The 26,350-nt window shown below is 34.9% G+C and overlaps 2 protein-coding genes and 1 long non-coding RNA gene across 3 annotated transcripts; all 3 read right to left on the reverse strand.

Moving 5' to 3' along the window:
• Nucleotides 1-2,709: 2,709 nt before the first annotated feature.
• On the reverse strand, nt 2,710-3,573 carry LOC127905701 (uncharacterized). Its single transcript, XR_008059997.1, has 2 exons — nt 3,118-3,573; nt 2,710-3,013 (listed from the first exon to the last, which is right to left on the reverse strand). It is a non-coding gene; the product is annotated as an uncharacterized LOC127905701 (long non-coding RNA).
• Nucleotides 3,574-8,610: 5,037 nt separating this feature from the next.
• Nucleotides 8,611-12,277, reverse strand: LOC7460715 (probable WRKY transcription factor 3). The gene is made up of 4 exons (XM_002312231.4): nt 11,339-12,277; nt 10,127-10,812; nt 9,882-10,043; nt 8,611-9,192 (listed from the first exon to the last, which is right to left on the reverse strand). Exons 1-4 carry the CDS (start codon nt 11,720-11,722, stop codon nt 8,946-8,948), a joined length of 1,479 nt encoding a protein of 492 aa, XP_002312267.1. The 5' UTR covers nt 11,723-12,277; the 3' UTR covers nt 8,611-8,945.
• Nucleotides 12,278-16,410: 4,133 nt separating this feature from the next.
• On the reverse strand, nt 16,411-25,485 carry LOC7498196 (mitotic checkpoint protein BUB3.3). Its single transcript, XM_024606986.2, has 14 exons — nt 25,247-25,485; nt 25,013-25,149; nt 24,507-24,589; nt 23,589-23,840; nt 23,232-23,304; nt 22,342-22,422; nt 22,186-22,267; nt 21,993-22,093; nt 20,261-20,339; nt 18,189-18,323; nt 17,436-17,558; nt 17,283-17,339; nt 17,132-17,206; nt 16,411-16,798 (listed from the first exon to the last, which is right to left on the reverse strand). The coding sequence occupies exons 1-14, from the start codon at nt 25,349-25,351 to the stop codon at nt 16,697-16,699; spliced, it is 1,485 nt and encodes a 494-aa protein (XP_024462754.2). The 5' UTR covers nt 25,352-25,485; the 3' UTR covers nt 16,411-16,696.
• Nucleotides 25,486-26,350: the final 865 nt, after the last annotated feature.

The following is a 26,350-nucleotide window of genomic DNA, read 5'->3' on the forward strand; positions in this document are numbered from 1 at the left end:
CAAAATACGATGAAAATGAGAAGAAGATGAAAAATGTTGTTGTATTTAATTTTTAAAATATTTTTTATTTAGAAATATATTAAAATAATATATTTTTTTATTTTTTAAAAATTATTTTTGACATCAACATGTTAATCGAAAAATATTAAAAAATATTTTTAAAATAAAAAATAAAAAGTTACGTGATTACCCGAGAATCTAGAGTTACAACAGCAATTGCTACAGTATTTCAACTATCTCTTTTAGATTTTTTAATAAAATAATTCATAATTAATAATACTTGCGAAGACCTCCCAGCCAACGATGGCAAAGAGGAAGGAGAGCGACCCAACAGTGAGAGAGAGAGAGAGAGATACATAGCAAGTTTATTTTACTTTTCAAAAATTAATTTTTTTTTTACTTCAAGTTATTTTTTTATTTAAGATTGTTTTAATATATTAATATTAAAAATAAATTTTATAAAATAAAAATATTATTTTAATATATTTTTAAATAAAAATACAAACACTTAAACGAAACAGGCTCATGGGGAATGGTGTTTACAGCAGGTATTATTTTTAGGGTTCTGCAAAGCTTGGAAGATGCAATTGGCATTTTCTTGTCAGGTATTGGACTTGATGAGCGAACTAAAATATACATAGGCTAATCGCAGGTTATTAAAATATTGTAGTGAGAGAGTAAATGGAGAGAAGATATTATCTTGTGTGGCCATATCCACTATCAGCATTCTATGCTCTCATTTTGGATTCTGGTCTACACGGATGAGTTTTAAAAATATTTTTAAAAAAATATTATTTTAATATATTTTTAAATAAAAAATATTTTAAAAATACAGTTACAAACACAGTATAAGAAAATTCTACGTACTGAAACACCTTTTGTGGTCTGTGATTAAAAGGCTCGCAGTGGTGACCAGCAAGATTAGTGTGATATTTATTTTTTATTTTTTTATTAGTGTGATATTTGATACAATGGGCTCGTGATGATCATCATTACAGTCATCATTATTGTCTCCACGTAAGATCAGGGGTCAACTTTAATCTGATACCACTTGATTGTGTTTTTGGAAGATGGTCCGTGCATCCTGTGCAGGGTGTATGGGCAGCACTGTTGCATAAAGTGTGCACACATAACACGTATGTATGGAATTTACATGCGTTCGGCATGAATACATGTCTGGGATTGGACAGCAGCATGGCCTGCTTGAAAAATCATGTCCACGGCCACATCTCCCTTCACAGTTTTCTTTTTTTATATTCGGACTGCAAGACTATTTATTACGTGTCAATTTTCACATCCTAGTATTAAGGTTAATCATTAATTAAGATTGTACGATGATTGATATTCACTTCGCGTAAGAGCGTTTGGCTCTGCGGTAGCTGCAGTTTTTTTTTTCAAACTCAATTAGAGTGTTTGGTTATAAGCATTAGCTGTGGTTTGGCTCATGCAACGCATTAAAAATAAAGTTGAACCATAGGTTGGTTGCAGCAATTTTTTCATACTTTTTCTTGCTATGTTTTTGTACAGTGAAGAGTAAACTCTCCACAATACACTTAACGAGGCGAACAGTGGAGTCACTCTTCACTGTTCTGGTCGGTCTGAGTCCGGTTCAGGTTCGGTCCAAAATTAAATGAATTGAACCGAGTCCGACCCAGTTAAAAAAAATTATTTTTTTTTAATTGTGTTTTATTCAAAAAATTAGAAGGAGATCGTTTGATGACATAACATTTGCAGAATTTGATCGCAATCCCAATTTTGTTCTTGCCGGGTCCGACCCAATTAAAAAATCAATTTTTATTTTTATTTTTAATTGTGTTTTATTCAAAAAATTAGAAGGAGATCGCTTAATGACGTGGCATTTACAGAATTTGATCGCAACCTCAATTTTGTTCTTGATGATATTTTACCTGATGTTGTAGCGCGCTTAAGAAACCATAGAAAATATAGTCCTTATTGGATAGATTTCATACGATATGAAATTGCACATAGTTTAATGGAACAATAAAAAATATTTGATATCAATATTATTTATTTCATGATGTAATAGCAGTAGTTAAATTTACAATATTTAAATTAAAAATCATCAATATTAATATATATATATATATATTTAAATTAGTTTATAACCTCAATTTGAAAAGTATTCTTTTAACCAAACACATTAAACTACTTTTTATTCAACCTCAATTTCAACCACTGTCTTAATCAAACATATATTTTTCCAAACCAATCTCAACTAAATTTTTTTTTTATAAAATAATTTTTTTCAAACTACAACCACAACAACTACCACAATACCAAACACATCCAAGCTTGGACAATTACTTCACAGTATTATAATTATAATCCAAGGTTAAAAGTTTTTTTTTGAGTACGCTCTCATTTAACGGTATTAATTTTTTTTTTAAATTTCATCCAAATTAAACAGGTTCATTTATTTACTAATTAATTTGTATATTTTAAAAAAAATCAAACAAAAATCTTTTTTTATGGGATTTGAATCCCAAGCAGACGGAAATGAAGTTTTATTATATCTTCACCTCCATATCCAATTTCATATTTCAATTCAAGACATCAACTTTTATCAGATTTCTCACATGCTTTATCTCAATATTGTCCATTAATTGCAATTAACTGAATTAAATACGTAGTCCTCTTAAAAGAATTACTCGATCGGAGTAAAGATGTTTTGCACGCATGACGACAAAGAGAGCTAAGTTCGAACAATATTATAAATAACTATACAGGTTATTCTAGATATGTATTGATAAAATCTTAAACATGCATACTTGAGCATAAGATGATGGATAGCGTCGGAGAATACCTCATCGATCTCCGTAGCTGAGATCGTTGAGTGTTTTTGTGATTTCATCAGCCTCCACCGTGACAGAGACAAAAGTCCTTCCATGTACGATTGGGGAATAGTGGAAAGGCAAGAGCAAGGGCAGGGAAGAAAGAAGATTACTGGGGCGACGAAACATAGTCCAATGAGCACGGACATTCTAGCTGCATGCTATCAGAATTCGATAGAAAAAACAGTTATTCTTGCAGCATTATTATTAACACGTAAATCATGAAAAAGAGAGAATAAAATAAGGAATTGAAAAGGGCGTTTACGTTGAATTAATTGATAGTGTGTTGGAGTGAAGAGGAAGGGGTAGATCAAGTGCGTTAATTTCTTTGGATCCAATCTGTCGTTCCTCAAAAGACACCTCCTCTCTCTCTCTCTCTCTCTCTCTCTCTCTCTCTCCTTCGCAGCACAGCGCCCCACAAATACCATACCGTATCCATCCACTGTAAAACCCGAGGTTGACCCCGAAGGGAAATTTCTAATTCAACTTAACAGGAGGACAGGTCATAGCTGACAGTACTTGATGGTAATGGCGAGATGATATTGAAAGAACGCTATAACGGTGATATTTGTTCCAAAAAGGATCTGACGGTGAAGGATGAACATGAGTGAACAGGCTTCATGTTGCACAGACTTCTCTGGCTGCGCGTTCATTTCGTACAGATCTCCGGTATCGCAAGAAATGGGTTTCATATGATCACGGGCCTTGACCAGATACAACATTAATGGAGTGACAGCGGTTAATTTTTTTTAAAAAAATTATGTTTTAAAATTTATTTTTATATTAATAGTTTTAAAAAATAAAATAAAATAAAAAATATTAAAATTTTAAGAAATGCTATTTAAAAAACAATTACAAACTATTCCTAGAAGGTCAAGGTCAAGGACATGTATATAATATTTGAGCCCCGCGCCGGGGAAGATGGAACCGGACTGGGTACAGGGTGGTGCTTCACGCGCGAGTCGTGCAACTTTTTGTCATTGATTTATATTTATTAGGAAAACATGAATGCGGTGAGCGTTAGGTACAATGGGGTCTTCCTTGTCTCGCGTGAAAAAATTGATTCCATGCTAAAATTTGTTCATTGTTTCTTCGTTATGTAATATGTAGAACACAAGTCTGTGTGTATTAAATAATTTATCTCCCTGATAGTTAAATGTAATGTTTCATTCTTGACTATTAGATTATTAAACTGCGAGTAAGAAATTCATGAAATTGCTAACCACGATTTATATTCTGTTTTTTTTTATCCTATTGAAAGCATGAAATTATTGATATGAGAATCCAACTATTCATATAAACCCACAACAAGCCCCTATAACGTTAGGTATGACGCTAGCAACCCAACCACCATACTATATCTAAACTAAAAAATTAATTAAAATCTCTGTATGTTATTATATCACAAGGATTAGAGGGCTAATGATAAATCAAGATTTTATTGGCGTATCTCTACAAAAAAAAAAAGATCAATAAATACTTACAAGTATAAATATTCTCGAGCATAAACATGCTCCGGTAAAGGCAGGTTCGATATGCCGCTAGACAGACTCAGCCACAATTAGGCTTGATAGCAGGGACGAAGCCGGTAGTATTTGATAGGGAAGGCCAAGATTAATATAACAAAATAATTAAAAAGCTTATTTATTTAAAATAAAAAATATTATACTATTCCATATTTAAATACTAAATAATAATAAAAAATTAAATGTTTTGCAGGGCCCAATATAACAAAATAATTAAAAGCTTATTTATTTAAAATAAAAAATATTATACTATTCCATATTTAAATCCTCAATAATAATATAAATTTAAATGTTTTATAAGGTCCGGGCCACTGTTTGCCTCCCCCTAGTTCCGCCCCTGCCATGCTGGGTCTGGACATTGTGCCAAGCTCCGGGCGCTTCGAGTGTGGCTAATACCAGACCCGACCATGATTGGGTTTGGTGGTGTGCCAAACCCCGGGCGCGTTGGGGGTGGTCAATGCCAGACTCGGCCATGATTGGGTTTGGTGGTGTGCCAACCTCAGCTCCAAACATCAAAAGTGTAAATTTACACTTTAATTTCTTTTCTTCATAAAAGAAAAAAACTCATTAATTATAAATACATCACAGACCTCCATAACAAGGGTTCATAATTTTTATTTTATATTACATATGTATTTTCAGAGTATCTTTCTATATAATATTATTGTATTTTCTTTCTCTAAAAGAATATTTATTCAAGTATTGAAGAACTCAAACATCCACTGAAGAGAATTGTTTATAGGTATAAGTCACATGCCACCTTAACTTACCAAATACAAAATACAAGTTATTAATCATCTTGGTTATTAAAAATAAATAAGATTGCTATGCTCAACTAACCGACCATCCAATCCAAAAATGTTATCATTGAGCTACTCGGAGTTTTAGAAATTAATCGAGTAACAATTTTGAGGTCTCAGCGCCGAGGCAACAATGCAACATTCTTCCAATTGACTCTACTAATATAGTTGATCTTAACCTCTTGGCGCCGAGCAATAATCTTAAAGTATCAATTTTATACTCGCTTTTACATCCTTGAATATTATTTTTGTAACGATCCATTCATATACTCACACATGAACCAAACACCATGTTGTCCAAGGGGGACCATATATATATACACGCGGCGCCATATATGCACCTACTAGCTAGCTGCACATGCATATCTTCGGTCTGGTAACAGGAGGTTGTTTTCGGATTTTTCTATTCCTGGTCCCAGAAGGAAATGGACTTGTGTACACGTGGCTTTTCCTCCAAGTCGCCCATGGGTTGTCTACGGTAAAAATGGCTGGGTTTATTACGTACCATGCAAGAGAGTCGCCCAGAAAAAAAAAAGAAGACTGGGGAGCAGTTTCATGTCCCGTTCACTAGTCAAGACGAAACAACATCTCCTGAAGAAAGCACATGCATGCATGCATGGATGATAATTGCTGCAGCTTGCAGTATTTTATAGCTTCGCTAATTGATTTAACGAGAAGCTGAAATAATACTGTTGCTTTTAGTGCTCTTGACCGATGAATTATATATAGTTTGTTTTTTTTTTTTTTTTTTTTTTTGAAATTAGGTTTTCGTAGGTACAGTACAGTCAGAGTGTAACCGGGAGTTCAAAATAACAACGCTGAGGTGGACAGTAGTCGGAGCAATTTTAACACCGGTGATTTGAATTATTATAGAATATTTGACGTATTGCTTGTTTTGATTCCGTGGAGGAGAGGAATATGAGGCCGGTATGCTGGAAGGAAAGAAAGGGAAAAGACAAGGAACGAATACTGCGAAGGAACTTTATGTATTTTCCTCCCACTAAATCACAACAAGCTGTGACTCGAGATCTCAGATTTATTCAGTCGTGCCACTGTAATGTTGACCGTAATTTATTAAGGCAAGCATATATCGCTTTAATGTGACAAAATAAAAGGACGTGGCCCGTGAGTGATCATTCTAATGTTTTCTCTCTCCTTTATTTTCCAACTTTTCTAGGGCACGATCTGATCGGTATCCGTCGCGACATCGTGAAGATAGAACTGCCACCTATGGGCTTTCGCTTTCCTTTTGCATAAAGCTTTTTTTTTTTTCTTTCTAAATCTTGATATTAGAAATTTATTGTTTTTACTCGCAAGATTGGTAACAAGTAAAAACATTACATGTGTAATCAGTCGGGTAAAATTTTGACAGATAGGTTTAAAAACGCGTCTATATATATATATATTAAATTTCCCTTGAAAAATATTACATTTATATTACATTTATATTACACCAACTCAAGTCAGCATCTACATTGAATGTGTTTTTTCGGACGTAAAATGGATCTTCTGGTTGAAAAAGACCCAATCCAACATCCAAAGGATAACGACGGAGAAGAAGTTGCTTCATCTGGGTGCAAGAGGGGAGGTTGGGACAAGAAAGAAAGCGCGAAGCTTGTACCTTACATTTTCAGTTGCTTTACAATGTCACAGGTTTAACAGTGTGTTCATCGATCCCTACTGGCCCTGGCCGAGCGAGGAGGAGGAGGAGAAAGAAGAGCTATTTCTTTCACCACCACCTGTACATGTTCAATCCCTACTTTCTTCTCCTTTCTGGAGCTCTGCCTTTTTTCCAAAGGTGGTCCTGGAAGGGACAGCGAAAAGACATGGTCTTGGAGTCTTTTTATTTCACATCAAACATTTTCCTTTCTTTTTTTCAGTTGAATACAAAAAAAAAGAAAAGAGAGTAAATAACAAGTAAGGAAAATATTCTCTAATCAACCCTTAAACTATACTTTAATTGCGTGGGAAAAAAATATAAGAGGATATTTTATAACTATAAAACCATCATTTTATTACAATCTAAACTTAACACTGTATTGCTGCTAATACAACATCAACAGCAACTGTTTCGCCTCGTCACTACTATTATTTTTATTTTATTTTATTAAAATAACCATTATTTTAAAATTAGGGATGTAAAAGTAATTATTACAGAGAAAATATTCTTGTATGCATCTAAATAATAAAAAATGACTTCAACCTTTTTTTTATTATTAATTTTGTACAGAATAAACATGCCCTTGAGCTCGGTCAATATTGTACTATGCGTGACCCTCGGCGGCAACATGCTGAGAACTGGAAGTACCTTTCCAAAGGAATCAATCAATATCTCCACAACAGGGACGCAAGCGGGTTCCTGTATCTGCTATCTAACTCAACCAACCCAAGCAATCTTATCCTCCTCAAAGAGGTTGGAGCTGCCAGCATTTCGATATGCTGGAGAGAATTGCTCACAAAATGAAAAAAAAATTGTTGTAGGGGAACTGTTGACGAGGATACTCTGGCAGCTACGACTGGGTTTGCGCAATCAGGTTGACCCTGCAGGTCTGGGCTCGACCGAGACAAGATCAATGAGTGCATTTCATGGGCTCGATTTCCCACTCCATTACACGAAAGCACAAGAAGCCATTTGCTTGGATCAGTTGCTTTCTCAAGCCCACTGCTTATCTACGACAAACACAAAGTGCTATCATTTCCGCAAAGGCTTCTTTGGGGGTTTCTGTTGACATGACATCTCATCTTTACAACATGAAGAGTGGAATCCCGGGATAATTATAAGAACATGGGGTTCGGGCCCCTAGTTTTCTAATGGACCCCCTACTTGATGAGGGGAAGAGAGAAAGAAACAGCGGTCGTGCCTTCAGTGATTTTTACTTTAGACAAAATCTGAAGGCAGTTAATGATATCCAAGGGCTCAAGAGTGCTATCATCACAACTACATCTGTACCAAACTTTACGGGTATTAAATAGGAAGTTGAAATTATTTGTTTCTTCACTAATGTTCTTGGGACACGCCTCGTCCATGATGCGTCAACAGTATACGAGTTTGAACCTTCTTAAGATCGTTAATAATAGAGGGGTTTTATTCTCAATGTTGAATAAAAAGTCTCATGCTCTCCAGCTCTTTTGCGGGATCCCATAAAACATTCACGAGCAAGCGGTCTCGTGTTACGGGCTGAGCCGGATCGAAACATCTTGTTCACCAAGTAACTTATGTAACTGAGTGGACATGGATTCGAAGCTACTGCAAACCAGAACTGACTTCAAGAACGGTCTTAACCTTTAAGAACTGAAGAACTTTTTCGCCAAACTTGGGGAAAACATCAAGTTAAACCAGCAGTAAAAGATGCAGAGTGGATAAAGGAATTCCTATATCAACGTAAAAGCGGGAAAGAGAGACTGTCAAACATGAAATTCCAAAGGCTGAAGTGGTCAACAATCACATGAAACATTTCTTTCATATTTCCATGTACAGAAGAATGCACAGAACATAATTTCAAGGAACTGCATGTGTCCGTTGAACTGTTTTTTACATATAATAAGAAAGCTCGCTTCATATTAACTTCTCCCTATGTATATCTTTTGTTGTTGATTTATCTTTTGTATATTCGCAGTTGGGTGACATGGGGGCCTTCATCAAAATAATGGCCAAAGCATGAAAATCCGAGAAAAAGATAACTTACAACCATTCCCCGGTCCGTAGCAAACGTTTGTTGTTATCTTCCTGCTATGATACGGACTGAGATGAACTATGTTATCTGCTCTTATTTTAACCGCAAACGTGCTATAGGCTGTTGATTGTTGCTGTTGTTTGATGCACGCTTCTCCAGAGTTTGTGGTTTCAGCTGAGATGCATTGCTATTGACTGTGATGTGGCTGCTATTTTTAGCTGCTGGTACATCGTGATTATGTTTGCCCTCATAGGCTGTTATAACGGCTCGAGGGTCTGCTGCAGCCCTCTCTACATGTTTACGGACTTTGCATCCTGGGGTTGTGCATTTATAGTAACTCCTGTAGATTGTACAGAAATGAAAACCGAAGGAAAAGATGGATTAAAAATATTCTATAGACATCCAAAGTGCAAGTGCCGCACACATATTTTAGAGATAGAAACCAGACATGATAAAATGGAGATACATTTTCCATTTGCAGAATAAACAACGACAACCTATGAATTCAGCAATTACACTAGCAGCATGCCGCTATTTGGGCATCGAAATAGCATGCTGCTCATCATTATCCCACCACAAGCACATCCAGGCCCTTCTAACAAGTTTCTGAAACCAAATCTACAGGAACTACATTTGTCCAGCAAAGCTATTAAGGATGCAGCTCGTGGATCTCTATCGAGGAATAAACAGCTTTAGAGCACGTTTCACATTTTAACGATTTTCAATTAATGGTACCCCAAGACAAACTCTTTATCCCATTCCAAAACTCTATATCCCTTTCCAACTCTAGTAGAGCTGTTCACAACAATGATGTTAACTAGGAATAAAATATGTGTGCCTATTTTCCCCCCCACACTGATAGGAGCTCTATCAAGAACCAAGAGCTTGCGCCTGCACAACATTTAAGTGCAAGTCTAAAAACAGCAAGTGGCCAAAATGCATGAGTAAACCAGCACAGTAACCAATAATATAACCAAAGGCAAGGATTTTACTAATACAAACTACAATCTTATGGAGTTAAGGAACCACCTTGGATAAGGATTGCCTTTGACAACTTTCTGCCCATACTTGCGCCATCTATAGCCGTCATCTAAGAGATCAACTTCACTGGTTGTCTGCACAACGATTCTAGACTCTGTCACAGTCCTGTGTGAAGAAGCTGGTTCTGTCACTCTAACCTCTGTAGTTATTCTGCACATGGCATGAACTATTTCATTAGTTATACTCTAGTCCTCCAAGTAAAAGCACACTAAGATTTGCATGCCCAAAAGTACCTTCTCTTATGACCAGGCTCATCTTCATCAATCCGACCACCAGTTTCAGTGTCACTAACTTCCTCAGAATCACTCATCCCAGATACATGTTCAGGTGTAGCTTGACTGGATTCCTGATCCTTCCTATCTCTCGTTTTTCTGACATATCCACTTTGAAGGGTAGCCATTTCAAAATTCCCCTGACTGTTTGAATTGCCGTTTATCCCTTCCTTTCCACGCTTATTGGGTTGTGGTGGTTCATGATTGTGTTGCCCCTTGTAGATAATTTCAGTTACTTGACCATCAAGTGATCGCTCAACTTTTTTCTTGACAGGACAGTTAGGATGTGTACATTTATAATAACTTCTAGGAAATTCGCTTCCTTTCACCTGTTTCTGCCCATATTTCCTCCAGTTGTATCCATCATCAGTGGGCTTGTCAACAGCCAAAGAAGAAGATTCGGATCTGATCCGATCAGCGTGAGGAATGCCCGACAGTTCCTGCACTGTAACTCTAGAGTCCGTTACTGAGCCTGCCATTTGCTGCTGCTGCTGCTGCTGCGCTGCTGAATTATTGATAGAGGTCAAAAACTGTGTCGAAGACATTGCCGATGTCGAATACTCCTGTTGAACATGCATATTTGAATTGGCTTGTGCAGCCTGTGCCGTGACCTGTGCTAGTGCCTGCTGGTGTATCATTCCAAAGCCCTGCAGACATCTCAAAAATCGTAAGAATACAAGTATAGCTAGACAATAAAAATACAGGCTTTCAATTACAAGAGCGGTGGCGTATTAATGATAGAGGGGGGAAATAAATTAATAAAATACAAACCTTTACCACATTGCAATCTTAATTCTTGAAAGCATCAATAATAGAAACTGCGAGCAAATAAATCATTTTGAAGCTAAAAAATATTTAATATTCCTTCTGCTAAGAATCCTCATGGAAACTAATCCATGTGACTAATAAGCACCTGAGCTATTACCAAAGGTAGGAAAACAAAAAAAATCTCCGGGAAAACAAAATGTCTATCTTAAAGACAACGAAAGACCTTCTTAGATAAACTTAAAATGTCAAAAAGATTTATTTCTTTCTACGTACTCAAAAATAAAAATGAAAATAAAAAATAGTGTAAAACAAGAAAAAGACCGAAACTTTCTCAAGCGAAAGTAAACTACGAAAAAGAAGAGTTAATATATATCTGTTGCAACCATCATATAAGCACTCGATTACCTCAGGAGAGAAGAGCTCGAACCCCGGTGAATCAGGAAGAGCCACCGGACAGAGCCCCAGCGGCATCGTGAACATCGGCGAGGGAGGGACGATCGACAAGTTTCCCGGCCTGCTAAAGTCCCCGGCGGAGCTCTTGTCATCGGTTGGTTTGAAATTAGGGGAGGCCGTGGCGCCGGCAAGAAGCTGAGAGAAGGACTTGCAGTCGTCCGAGTCGGAGAAGAACCCAGAGAGAAGAGTCATAGGACCTGGACTGAAGCCCATGGAACCAGGAGGACCACTGGACAAGAAAGTTTCGGTGAAGGAACGTGGAGGGAGTGTTATGGTGATCGGGCGGGAAGATGGCTGCTGCTGTTTTGGCTGCTGATGCTCCTTTTCATCAGCCATTCGATTATAGTTTTGTTTTCCGTGTGTTTGTTTGTGTCCAGTTTGTTAGTTTCGGTTTGTATTGTTTCTTTGGCTGTTGGTGGATCTGGAAATTAATAAAAGATAGAGAAAGTCCACGCTAGCTGCTGGTACGAGAAGAAGAAAACGAAATTAATAGAGCAAAAAGGACTTGTCTCTGTTCTTTATTTTTTACGGGTAAATGAATCATGAACCAGTCTCCAGCCTTCATGATCTTGCAAGCTTATACTCTGCTATAATCCCAGTTGATTCACGCACACGCACGATTAATGAATCAGTCTCCAGCCTTTGTTTAAAATGTATCTTTTTAAAGAATATTATTTTTAATTTTTTATAGCAAATAGCTACAGATAATTTACGGGGACAGGGACTTCATTGAAAGGAGGTGAAATCACTATTGTGTCCCCGACGACTACTGGATTGACATGAGTTCTAATTGGAGGATAGAGCTTTGGAGTCTGGTGTCTAATCGATTTTAAAAGAGAGTAGCCGGAGAGGGAGAAGCATGCTTGTTTATGCCCATACCAGGTGTGGCAGTAACAGTGGAATCAGATGGAGTTGGACCGTGGAATAGATCTCTGTGATTGCTGGCTAGTTTCCACTCTTTTCTGCTTTTTTTAATCTTGTTTCAAGGGAGGTTAGCTTCTTCTTCTTTTTAAATTTTTTAATTTTTTATGATTATATATATATATTAATTGTAAATGTCCAGGTCATCTTACATATAGCTCGATTAATTTCTGATATTATAAAATTAATATTATACAAGTTTCTAATAATTCTAAAATTTATAATATTTAAATTGAAAATCTTTTAAAAAATAAATGAGAATATAAATTTATGACTATTATACATTGAGTCCTCGGGTTGGATTGTACATGAAGCAATGGGCAGCATTGCGGCTGCTATTAGATTCTATCATGATTATGACCCGCATACATTATATATATATATATATATATATATATATATATATATATATATATGTGATATATAAGAGAAATCATTAGCCATCACTTGAAAAGAGTTTTGTATTACTTCTTTTTTTGTTTAAATTTCATTATATTCTTTTCAAAAACAAATTAATACCGTGCGAGTTACGAGTCTTTCTACTGTTTATATATATATATATTTTCAAAATAGAGATGGCGCAAGAGAAAATATAATCTTTATACTTATTATTATTATTCTATATAGAATAGTGTTTATTTGTTGTTTTATAATAAAAGAGACGGTGACATGAAAAATAGAAATGCATGTTTTGTGTACCTTCATTCTTTTTTCTGATAACTATCTCTATTTTTTTTATTATAAGGGAACAATAAATAAATATTATTTAATAAATATAATTTTTTTTTATTGTTTAGAAGAAATTTCAAAATATAATTTATATTATTTTTTAATATATTTTTTTCCACTTGCTATTAATTAATTAGAACAATGACATTCAAATATAATTATTTAATCAATAAAATTATAATATCATGTAAAATAATCATCTAAATTTAAAAATTTAAACTCTTAAATAATACCTTAATATATTATTTATATTATTTTCTAAAAATTATTTCACACGGCTACTTTAGATTACCTTTGCAAGGACTTCCTCCAAGAATTCGCTAGTTCTTCGATGCTCTACATGGAGCTAACGGCGTCTTCCTAGTCCCAGAACAGATTTCTCGTTCATGTCAAGTCGAAGCTATATTGTGCTAGAATGTCAAGATCCAAGAGATAACACAACTTGTGGTTCTTGTCCAAAAAGATTTTTCCAAAATATTTGTCCGCATCAGGGGCTAGTTTGTAATGACATCCACAGAATCCTAAGACAGAGGTCTCGTTGTGACAGCGAGTGCAACTGTCATTTTATAATATTATATCCGGCCCATGCAGGCAAACATACAGAACCGGCTAAAGGTGAAAGAAAGATTTTTAGCAAAACTACAAGTAGAATTTCTTAAAATATTTTTTAAAAAATGTTATATATATATATAGAGTGATCGTTTACCGTATGCTCGGTGAAAAATAGAAAGGAATCGTATACTTTTGTAACTGCCACCAAGGCATTTATTTTTCAAACCCCAGAGAGGCATCATGGAATCAGGCTGCGAGACACATGATTTGAAAAGTTGGTGCTAGGACAAAAAGGGGCAGGTGGTGCTGCCTCTCCCTCCGTGTGCTTCACTTGATTCGGCGTGCGGAATATGTTGTTGACCTGTATATCTGCTCTGCGGGCTGGCATGCAAGTTGTCATACACAGACATTATTGTTTTCTGTTGCGGATGTTGATGGCTAATGGCAAATGGGTTCGTGCAGAGCATATAGGGCCACGCTCTGGCTGGAGAGAGAGGGAGAGACCGTCGCCGTCGCCGTCCCCGTCCCCATTCATATTTATTTTGTTTTATTTTTAGCAAGGACCTTCCTGGGGGGCTATTTTAATATAACCAACAGAGATGGTAACCATTGAACGTGGGAGAAATTTCGTAAGTGTCTAAAATTGTTATCGTTTTTGTTTATTAGTGTGTTTTATTTAAAAATATATTAAATTAATGTTTTTTCTTGATTTTGACATGTTGTATATATATATATATATATATATTTTACACTGCAAGACACAAACCTGCATTACAGCACCGATACCACAGTTAATGCCATTGGTTTTGAAAGGGAGAACTCATGTCGAAGTGGGCTGCCTTGTGCCGTGCTTTACCAAGGTACCAGGTAAGAATTATGGTAATGAGAACATAGCTCTTTTTTAAAAAAAAAAAAAAAACACGCCTAAATTTGATAGGTTTCAACTCTTCTATTTTGATTTTTAAATAGTAACTATCAAAGCTAGCATTGACATTTGAAATAAATTTGATAGGTTTCAACTCTTAAATTAATGTTTTTCTTCATCACTATTTTCCTGCTTCACGTTAGATGAGACAGGGATGCAATTTTAAGCCATTTGAAATAATTTCAGGTGATTTTAGTTATTAAACAAGAAGACACACCGAAACCATGTCTTCCCCCCCTCAGAACATGTAAAAGTTGAGTTCAAGCCTCGAAAAGCTTGAATGGGGAAGGCATGGAAGATACTCTGTACTTTGGTTCGATACAACATCAGGGAATCTAACACTTTTTATTGAATCTTGCTACATAGCACGAAACTCTTGAACGAATTTACCACACCATGATCGACATCAACTGGATGAGTGGATGTATAGAATCCCATACATTCAAGTATCCAACGATCATCTAAAAGAAATTTCTGGACGAGTTGGCAACTCGGAGAATAGTGGTCATGTTGAAATGTAGAAGTGTATGGCCCATGGAGACAGGCCCACAGCCATAGATTGCATCATGCGCTGTAGGGAATATTCAATTCTTCTGTGTGCAAACGATACCTAACTGATTTGGGCCAGCCTCTAAAAAATTCCTGAACTTTAGGGTTTTATGTCCATGACCACTCTTGACCGGGTTCTTCTTACCTCTTCCTTGTCGGAAACCAATAAATTATTACCCAAACCATCCGCTTCAACCAATTGAAAACAATTCGCTGGTAGGTCATTTGTTTTCCATCTGCTCTTGCTATGATTGCTGGGCTGTGATGATTAGATTTTGTTTTTTAGATACAAAAAAGCCGTACTACTGAACACTGGACATTTCGAATGATCTTTGTCGACAATGGTCCGTGTTGACTGTCCTTTCTATGCTTCACTCTACGAGTATTGGTTGTATTTATTGACAGTTAGAAAAAGTGGATGAAATTATATTTTTTAAAATATTTAAAAATTTTTATTTAAAATTATTTTTTTAGTATTTTTTAATTGTTTTGATATTTTGATGTTAAAAGTAATTTTTTAAAAAATAAAAAAATATTTTTAAAAATAATTATCATCACATTTCTAAATATCATCTCACTGGAGTTAATATCTGATGTTACGCTTTTTTTTATAATGTTAATGAGAGTGTGTTTAATAAATGATGAATCTTTTATCTCCATAAAAGTTATTAGAAATTTTTTATGACCCCATATCCTCTCAAAAAGATCGGCTTGGGACTGCCATTAGATTAGTTGGCTAAGGAAATAGTACCTGCTGAATTTGAAGATTTTGGTCAGAGGCACCGAAGCTGGAGCAAAAGGACCTAGGAGTAGGACATCTCGTGTCTCGAAAAATGTCAAAAGAGTGATAATACATCCACTTTTAAGACCAACCTCAACAGGATTCCATGAAAGTTGTAGGGTGAATTTTTGAAGAATTGCTCTGGTCATATCTCGTCAGGATTACTAACCAGGCAACAACAAATGCTCGATTATTGGATCCTCTACGAGGATTCATACACATCTCTCGAGAATTCAATTGCATGCTACTTTCGACAGTTGACATTTAAATCAGATTGCAGCCGTGAAAAAACATGACGAGAGCAAGAACCCGTTCGGAAAACGGCATTCCATTTTGCTAAATAGTTTACTGTCATAAAATAATTAATTATGATTCAACCAGCGTGAATCCTTCGGCAAACAGGAAAGAACCAAATTTTCAAGAAGAATCTCAATTCTCTTCCATAGGTTCGGCTCTAACCTAACACACACAAGTAAAAACTTCGCTTTCTAAAACATAACAAGTAACCATAACATTAACATCGACGGGCAAACACGAGGAACGATGATGAGGAAAGGAACTGGAACCTACAAGGAAATAAAAACTGTAAATTGTTTGAAACCACCAAAGGTGCCAAGATGTTGTATACAGTCTTAATGGCAGAACAAACTTTCTCCACACCAAGAACCACAAGAATATCATTCATTACAAATAAAAAGCCACTTAAATAATGGCAAGTCTTCATATAAGGCCGCATCTGGTGCAGAACGTTACTTAAATGGGCCCAGTTCTCAAACCCACATAAAACCCCTTGCTAAAACTACAACTATCAGCAGTCAACCTTGGGCATGCGCTGCCTGCAGCCAGGCACAGATTACTTGGGACCAATGTCCTTGAGGGCGCAGATCTGCTCCTCTCCCATGGAAGACATCACCGTCACAACAAGATCTTTCCCCTCACCAAATCCATCCTTAATCTGCATAACAAAGAGAAAAACATGACCAACTAGATTCTGTATAACAAAGAGGTTCATGGATTTTCTGAAATAGACTGAATCGGACTTATCTCCTATAAATTGAAAACTACACTACAAAAATTGAAGCGCAGAAGCAGAATTTAAGGGCACTGTAAGATTTTTATACATCCAGCACATGACCTTTGCTGCATTACAAAAATCCACATCCAATTTCAAAGCACAAAATACACAAGCAGATTAAGCGACCACAAAACAAAAAAGTTAAAATCCTGAGAGGCAGCACAATCTTGTTGCCTAATCGAATTCACTAGGGAGAACAAAATGTCAACTAACCTGAGTGAGGAGACTGTCATCAGTTGGGAGTTTCAGGTCATCCTTAGTATTGCCATTCTCAGTCAGTAAGCTCACCTGAAATTTTAAAAACAGATTAGACAAAAGTCCAATTAGCCTAGTTTTAAAAAAAGTGAAAGAGCAAGGAACGAACAAATCCATCCTCAGAGATATCAATCAGCTGGTAGTCAGTACGGGTGACGTGGGGAACCTACAATGCAATGGAAAGTGACATTTAAATCATGAAAAAGCTTCAGTGATGAATAACTCATTGATGTAAAATAAATTAGATAAAAAAACTGCATACATCACAGTTGTGGGAAGAAGGAACAATATCTTCAAGCTTTTTTCCATTGAAAATATCAATCGCAACAAAGTGACATTTAGCATGGCCATGCTTGCCAGTTTTGGAGGTTGAAACCTCCACGACCTGTAAAAGAAAATTAAAAGCATGTCCTTAATAAGTGTCATACAAAACCCAAAAGTTTTTTTAAAAAAGGGGAAAGCAATCTCTAAAGAACCAATAGGATGATCTACACGGGTTAACAAAGCTCACCATCACTAAATGAATTATACACATGATAAACAAACAAACACGCTTTACACCTGACAAGTAGAATTTCCATCCGAGTTCATAACTTGTTTCATATTTATAATTAATCAAAGTATCCTAAGATTTACCTTCACAAAACGAGCAGAGCAATGGCTATTTCGATCGTGCTTACAAAATTACCATCAGCATTAGATTCTGCCTATAGACATGTTATTATTCAACAAACTTTTACATTTCTGAACAGTTTATTATCAAATCTAAATAATTTATTTAATTTTCCTCTTACGTTTTTAAAGTTAACAACAGCAACTAACACACTGAACATGACTGTAAGTAAGCTTTAAACCCTAACTATCCATAACCAAATCAACTCCATAAAAATAATAAAATCAATTCTGATCCGACATTCATAAAAGGCATGTCTGGAACAAAACTGAACACACAGATAAAAATCAAAACAAAAAGATTCAAGCAGATCTAAAATTGAGATTGATAGTGAAACTTGACCTTGCAAGGGCGATTCTTGATGACTATGTAACCATTCTTGCGAATGGTACCAGCTTGCTGAGGATAAGTTTTTGAAGCTCCGGCATCGGCCTTTGACTCGAAGTGATGCTCCTCGTCAGACATGGCGGCGATTGATCAAGAGAACTAGAAAACACGAACAATAAAAAAACACAGAGAGTACCAGAGAGGACAGGGAGATTTTATCAATTATGCTATTTATATGGGTGCGTTATTTAAAAGGGAGGGTCTTTAGGGTTTCTAATAGTTGGGCTTTTTTGTAAAACCACTTATTTTGAGTGAGTTTAGATCATTGGATTTAAGAGATGGACGGTGAAGGATTCGATGAAGTATATTTTTGGGCCTAATGCGTTATTAGTACGCAGTCCGGCACGTGGGCTGCTTGTGATGATGCTGTTTGGGATAAGTGTTCGTGTAAAGTTCTTGACTAAAACACACATGCACGATTATGTTCTACCACGTGTCCTCCTTAGTAGGAGCTCCCCCCCCCCCCCCCCCCTGAAAGCATAAACTAGTTTGCCACGTAACCACAAAATTTGACCTTGCCGGCCCCTTGCGTTGATGCCACGGTTTCTTTTATCCGTATTACATACTAGTTTAGTTTATAGGGACGAGTTATGCTGCCACTTGATTTTTTCTTTCCATCATAAAAGAAATACGCAGGTTGGAAGAAATTATTTGGTATTATTAATAAATTTAGTTTAGTAGATTAATTTTGAAATTTTTTGATTGGCTTTTTTGACTAATTTGAATTTAGTTTCTATTTGATATTATGGTCCAGCCATGTTTTTAATTTATTATAACTTCAAATTAATTTTTTTGAATATTTTTTAGTTGTTTTGATGTGTTAATTTTAAAAATAAATTTTAAAAGATAAAAAAATATTATTTTAATATATTTCTAAACAAAAAAATATTCTGAAAATCAATATGTACTACACTCTTCAAACAAGTCCTTCAAATTTAATTGTGTAGAAGTTACCCTGACATGATCTAATCTACTTAAATCATCAAAAAAACAACTCGAATGATTGAAAAAAATAAGTTTTGATTTAAAAAAAAAAACTTTAAAATGATTTTTTTTTTGTTATTAAGACATGGATATATTATATTGCCATGAACTTTACAACTTAATATGTTAATTTTGTAATTCATGTGATATATTTCATTAGGTTTAAAAATTTTATTTATTTATTTATTTAAAAAATAGTCTATACTTAAATATATAATAACAAAAGTAAATGTTTATCAAATTACAAATTAAATATCAGATTTGTTTGAGACTAGAATAAACTTATAATAAAATAAATTTAAAATTAAATAAATATTAAAAGATAAAATTAAAAAAATTAAAAAAAAACAAGAGATAAGTCACCACTTGTATTCCATGCTCGATTGCGGCAGGGGAATTTATGTTTTATATTATAAAAATGGAATTTGGTTTATGAAAAACTTACGAGAAAACTTAAAAAAAACACATTGACACTCAGGTCTGCATCAGGCAACTTGATTTTTAAGTTTGACCTTGATTCTGTGGAAAATTCATAAAAAATATAACCTTGACACATACTGCCAGTTCTTTTCATTGAATACTCAGTACTAGGCACGAGGCAACGCACTTCACTTGACAAAAAACAAATCCTTCTTTATGAATATCCTGGTCCATTCGAAAACAGAAAAAAGAAGAAGAGAAAAGTGCAGAATCGGAAAAGGGTCCACAGAGTAGTACTGCTTGACCTAACGGCGTCAAATTAAAGCCGGACAGGATAACCATTGAAGTGAGTGGTATATGCTACAGGTACAAGGAATTTCTTACATGGAAGAATCAAAACAAAATGTTTTGCACCTTCTCCCCCGCATTTTGCAGTTTGGAGCAAGCTCTTGAAAACGAAAGGGCTGAAGCAATAATAAAAACAAAAAACAAAGGGAACTGACTCCATTATTAATACCTGGGCAGCAAATTGCATTGTTATAAGCAATTAAGCAAAAACTACAGGGCAGATTTATCTTCTAAATTAGATCTATTACCTCCTTTACCAAGCACACGAATATTCATCTCCTACTTGAAACTTCAGAAGAAAATCCAACATAGCTGTCTTCCATTTTCTGTATGAATATTTGAGGGGACACCTCCCTGTCATGGAAAAGTCACATGGAGAAATATGCACGGTCAAGCGATTTGATTAACACGTATTAGGCAACACCGTGCCATAATCAAATAACAGACCATTGTCGGTTTTCTTACATCATATTAACAATTAACATTAAAAAAAAAACAGAATAATTTTTCACCAAATATGTAAACATTGTTCACACATTCCTAAAACACTGTCCGTTTCCTTTTGCGTTCGGAAAGCCCCTTTTTTTTAGCATTTTGGTTCTTATAATTAACAAAGTTCATATTTCAATCATGACATTTTATTTTTGTATATTTCAATTTTTCCACTTGAGAGAAAGGTTTTGGCAGGCTATATTCTGGCTGCAAAAAACACTAATCATAGTGTTAATAAATTTGTTTTGAAGAGGGGGTCCGAAAAGATAGTTTGGACCTTAAATCATAATATAAATCAAAATTTGAAAAAAGTGTTTTTATTTAATTTTAAGTTTTTAAACTAACTAGAGTGTATTTTAGAATTGAAAATAGAATTATAGAGATATCTAAAATGTGTTTTATGTGAAAAAAAATTGAAATTTAGATATTGAACCTAAAATAAAATACTTGGGCCGTAATTTTCCAACCACTACCAGTGAACTTTTTGCAAATAATGACAGACACCTCGCCCTCTTAAACGGACAACATAACATTCAATGTGCTTTTTTTTTAAGACTTGCACGAGGCCTGACTTGTCCTTTCACGCTCAAGAGAACCTGAACTGTCAAATAAAATTAGAATTTTTTATGATAATATTAACAATTAATTTATGAATAAATTATATATGAATTTGATATATAATTTTTTTTTAAATAAATTGTTCATGAATATTCAACAAGAATAAAATATTTATATTATTAGTTTTAAATTATATATTTTTATATAATTTTCTAAAATTAATTATTCATTTATTTTTTTATATGGTTGCATAAAAATTATCAAGACATCATTTTTTTATTTTTTTTATTGAAACTTGCTTTTATAAGTTTTTATTCAAAAAATCATGCTATTAATTAAAAAGATGTGTTTTTGTAAAAATAAAAAAAGATATATATAAATAAGGAAAGGGAGTTTTAACTAAAGAAAACTTGACAAAAATTCAAAAAACTCATAAGCAAAAAACTCTTCGCCCGACACGGTGGTGTATCAACAATTGCTTGAAGAAAAAAAGAGTTTTTTGCTTTATCAAAAACACTTTGTTCCCGCCTTATCATAAAAATAATTTAACCTTCATGAAGTGAAACAGATTATGCACATGCACCAAATTTTTACTTTTTGATAAAAAAATTTAATTAAAAAAACAATAACAATTTTCTTCCAAAAAAGCAGTCTGCAGCGTTCTACTAGGACGAAAAGTTGAAATTTAACAGTACGGAGAAAAGCATCAATAATGGAGAAGAAAGGACAAAATTCATGCAAAAAACTAGATTTGATGGTGCAGGCTGCCAATCGATCTTTATATGGACAAAAGTGAACAGATGCATCAGTATGTGACGGAAAACCAATTGACAACAATGAAAACAATGTAACACAAGAACATAGAATGTAGGTGCTGAAGAAAAATTCTACTGTCAAGATTTAAGAAGAGTATGGTAGAACAAAATCACAAAGGAGTTAGCAACTGGAGCGACATACCTTTCATTAGCTTCTTGATATGTGTAGCTTGATACAACAGCTAGAAGTTGCCCCACATGGTTGTATGATAAGGATGCCACACTATTTGGATATCTAGGAAACTGAAAACAGGAAAAGGAACGAACGACTTACTAGTATTGAAAAAGAAATCAAAGTGCATGCAGCTAACTGTTGTAATCAGATGGGAATATACCTCGTGTAATCTTCTTTTACTTTTAGCATCCCATGCAGTAACATAGCCTTCATTATCGCCAGTAACAAAAGTACCACCAATGCTAAATAAAAAATACCCATCAATTTAAGTTTCACAGAGTACACGATGGCAAACAATTGACTGGACTGTACTTACTGTGGATTGAAAACTATGTCATTAACTGACACAAGATGTGCCGTTCCATCCTTTGTTGTAGGGTGACACCGAAAAGCGTATCTGCAGTTGATTTTGAAAAGTGCAACGCATTGCAAGATTAATAGCAAATTGTTCAGATCAACATGATAAATATGCACTTGCACAGACAATAGCAAATAGAACACAACAAACGCTCCAGCACAAATATTTGATTCTGCAGTGTGAAAGCAAACATATACCACAATGGTCAGATTGAAATATCCAGGGTACTAAGAGCAATACGGAAAGTTTGAGAACAAATTATGAAACTTGTGTTATCCATGTAAAACCCGTATACAATGTTGAAGCATTAATATCTCAATACCAGAAACTTAAATTCAACTTCTAGAGAGAGTCAGTGATGCCACAGAAGTATATCTAGTCTAGTGCACATGCATGTGAAGAAACAAAAAAAAAGGTTAAATCTCTTTGCTAAAGGACAACCATAAAAGTTTTTAGATTTAAAACTCAATAACAAAAAGGATGCAATTCCATCCTGCTCATCGAGTTCTAGCTTGGCAGTCTAGTTGGACATATCCCATGACACGGGATGCCTCTTGTATTATACAACTTGTCTGTCACAAATGCAGAATTGTCCTTGACCTTGTGTCCTAAGCTTGGGTGATGAGAATGTGGAATGGCATTAAGTTCAGTCTTGGTCAAAATCTTTAGAAAGTATAAGGAAAATGCGTCTACATTCTGAGGATCTACTCTACTCAAACCTTTAGCAGCGGGACAAAGAAAAACAAAAATACCACTAGAAAACAAAGAATACAAAGATTAAAATTGAAAATATACTACCAATATCAGATCTTTAACAAATGAAGCATGCTTGAAACCAAAAGACTGACCCAGTGGAATTCGAATTTAATGGATTTGAAATCTCCAGCGCTACACGTCCATCTATCAACCCAATTGCATATCCTGCAAAAAAAAAAAACATATTCAAAAGATTGAAAGGGAGGACAGGGAAGAAAGAAAAGGAATATAATGTCATTTTGAATGGTTAAAGAACGATTAAAACCTCCATACCATAAGAACTACAAGCAACCACACATAAGATTGGTAGTAAAACAATTACAGTTTGGTTGATTCACTTTTAAGGAATCGGTATGTTCTAATAATAATGACATTTCCTGCGAAAGAGATCTTCCACCAGAAACTGCATGTTCAAAATTATAAAGCTCACATTATCATTATAGTTGTACCTCTGGTAAATGGAACTGAAGCAACACAACTTATCCCTACATCCATAGATAGTTCTTTTAAATCCACCGCTCTTTCATAGTTCCGCAAGTCATATATATTTACTGCTGCTCCAACAGCTACCATCAAATCAAAACCGGAGATAGAAATGGAATCAATTTCTGCACCCAGATTTCGGAAGAGAGCAAGAGGATTTGCCAAGCGCATATCCCAAGACATTACCTTCTTGTCTAATCCAGCTGAAATCACTTGGCCTATAAAAGCCAAATAGAAAAGAATCATCAGAAACCCCTACAGCAATGACGCAACAAGGAAATAGCAGATCCACATGAAAATAGGCTGCAAATTGGGCTCTTTGTATGTCTTAGCAACCAAACCTTACAGCAAAACCGCATTGCATTGCCATGGTCATATATATCATAACGTCAAAAATTATAATGCAAAGAACAGAAACCCTAACCTTTAAAAAGAAATCTAGAGGATGGAATGCAAGGTTTCTAGTATGAGGTGGGTGGATGATAAAAACCCCTATAAATATGCATGCAAAGGTCTTATTTTTTGCTTTCTTAGACTTGGTTATCCTTGATATCCACAAAATTTGTCTGTAGTCCCAACAACATGTTAACTAGATGTATGACTGACCTTATTCAGAGAACAGTTGACAGGATTTAATAGTGCTCTTTAGAAATATAAAGATCTCCAAGGAAAAGAATATAAATGCATACGTTTTCCCATTATTAGAATAGTAGGAAAGCTGCATTTACTGCCAAATATACCATGTGAGGTTGAGTACACATCTATCTCGTTGTCTTGCATAAAATAACAAAAAAGAAAGGAAGAAAGAAAGAAAGCAACATGTGTCAAGTTCTAAGGTAGATTCATGTTCATGTGACTTGTGAGGATGCGTCAAGATAGCTTACATGTTTCAATAGAGTATCCCACACATGTTGCCATGTCCTGATGACTTCCAATAGCATCAATAGTTCCTGAGTGCAAGTCATACCTAGAAAAATTTGGCCATAAAGAGTCAAGATATAAGGCATGAAAACCATAGCATACCACTTCAAACAACAAACTTAACTAAAACACAGTTATGATTCAAACATATTCTCTCCAATAAAACCATTGTAAGCAAAGCATAATCGAGCAAATCAGCCCAAATAAACAAAACCCCAGCCTGATAGCCAAGTCGCTAAAAGAAGAGGCCAGCAATGTGTACCAAAAGCTAGCACCGTATGCTACTGAAATGCAAAAAATTAAGCAAGTTATGATCATAGTATTGGAAGCAATTATTGAATCAGAAGTAATAAATAATATAAATTGATTAATATTAGAATAAAGAAAGATAAAACATGTAGTGTCGGAGATAAAAACGAAATTGAAGCTGAAGCTGGGTTTTGGAGTCCCAACGAGAACAAGAACAAACCTTGTAATGGAACCATCGGACGCAGCCGTAAAAGCAACGGACTCACTCTGGAAACAACAGTCGAGAAGAGCAGCTTGTGAGGGAGCAGGAGCTTCTAATCTAAGCAGAGAGCTATCCACATCGTATAATCGAAGATTCTACACGATCAAACAGATGTAAATATAATAATGTCGAAAAAAAAATCTAAAACTAAAATTTTAAATTAAATAATAAAGAAGAGAGGCGAACACTGACGGAATCCCAAGAGGAAATGAGGAGATTATTGGATTGAGGGGCGAATCGGATCCTGGAAACTGCATCTTCGATGGGGTTTTCGAAATTTAAACACGCGCCTTTCATTTGGGTACAAAATTAAGACACAAAAGGAGGTGTTTGAATGGGGAAGAGAAGAAAACCTAGTCAAGATCACAAAACCAACTGTGATTTCAGTCCTAGTTTGCCCTAATAAAGAAGCTATAAGACGCAGGGAAAGTGAACAAGAAGAAAAGGTTCCCTCCCGCTCAGCGTAGACAGCGGGATAATTATTTGAATCTATGTTACCTACGAACTACAATTAGACTGTTTTTTTTTTTTTCCGTGTGTGTGTTTCTTGGGTGCATTTTGTTGGGGGTACTTTTTGGTGTTCATGCTTTAATATCCTTTCCTCTTTTATTTATGGATTTTTTTTAATTAATATAAATATTCTGCTAGTTTATATATATTTTGAATAATTTTACGAATTTTAAAATTAACAACCTCAATTTATTTATTTTGAATAGCTGGAGTGTTAATTTTTTTTAGTCAAAATAAAAATTTATTTCTATATATTTTTTGAAAAAAATTCATAAAATAAAATAAAATTAATTTTTCTCTTTAAAGTTTAAACTTCTCCTCTCCTCATTTTATGTTAAATAAAAAAAACTTATTAAATATTATTTTCTATTGGAGTACCACATGAAGATAAAAAAAACTAAATTACACTATTCAAAATACTATATTAATAATTTGACTGAATATTTTTTAAGAAAACATTTTGAAGTTTTTTTTTTTGTTCATCTTTTTTTTTTCTTTCCTGACATGCATTAGAGGCTGGGCTGCTCGAACCCTAGTACCCTGTAGGAAGGGAAGTACACCGCCTATGGACCAGTCGGTGTGTTGTCTTCTCCAGGACAGTACAATGTCAACTGAAATTGTGATAATTCTCCTGACACTGGAATTTGGGCGATACTTGAATAGACAAGCACACCAACCAACTCCAACGTCTATGCTTCATCAATCTCCATTTTGTGAACCTGAAGTAAACACTACCATCTCCCATGCCTCGAGGAAAGCTGATCAGTGGAGATGGCAGCATTGTAT

Source organism: Populus trichocarpa, chromosome 8 (genome assembly GCF_000002775.5).
Source record: "Populus trichocarpa isolate Nisqually-1 chromosome 8, P.trichocarpa_v4.1, whole genome shotgun sequence".
In the NCBI taxonomy this organism is placed as follows: Eukaryota; Viridiplantae; Streptophyta; class Magnoliopsida; order Malpighiales; family Salicaceae; genus Populus; species Populus trichocarpa.

What these genes read in the sequence shown, in the direction of transcription:
- LOC7460715 (XM_002312231.4), bottom strand. Translation starts at nt 11,722, where the DNA reads ATGGCTGATGAAAAGGAGCATCAGCAGCCAAAACAGCAGCAGCCATCT. An exon ending in GAGCCTGGTCATAAGAGAAG is followed by an intron (nt 10,044 to 10,126) that starts GTACTTTTGGGC and finishes TGCCATGTGCAG; the next exon opens with AATAACTACAGAGGTTAGAG. An exon ending in AAAGGCAATCCTTATCCAAG is followed by an intron (nt 9,193 to 9,881) that starts GTGGTTCCTTAA and finishes TACAATCTACAG; the next exon opens with GAGTTACTATAAATGCACAA.
- LOC7498196 (XM_024606986.2), bottom strand. Translation starts at nt 25,351, where the DNA reads ATGAAAGGCGCGTGTTTAAATTTCGAAAACCCCATCGAAGATGCAGTT. An exon ending in TTAAATTCGAATTCCACTGG is followed by an intron (nt 22,423 to 23,231) that starts GTCAGTCTTTTG and finishes AATCAACTGCAG; the next exon opens with ATACGCTTTTCGGTGTCACC. An exon ending in ATATCTCTGAGGATGGATTT is followed by an intron (nt 17,207 to 17,282) that starts GTTCGTTCCTTG and finishes TTAAAATTTCAG; the next exon opens with GTGAGCTTACTGACTGAGAA.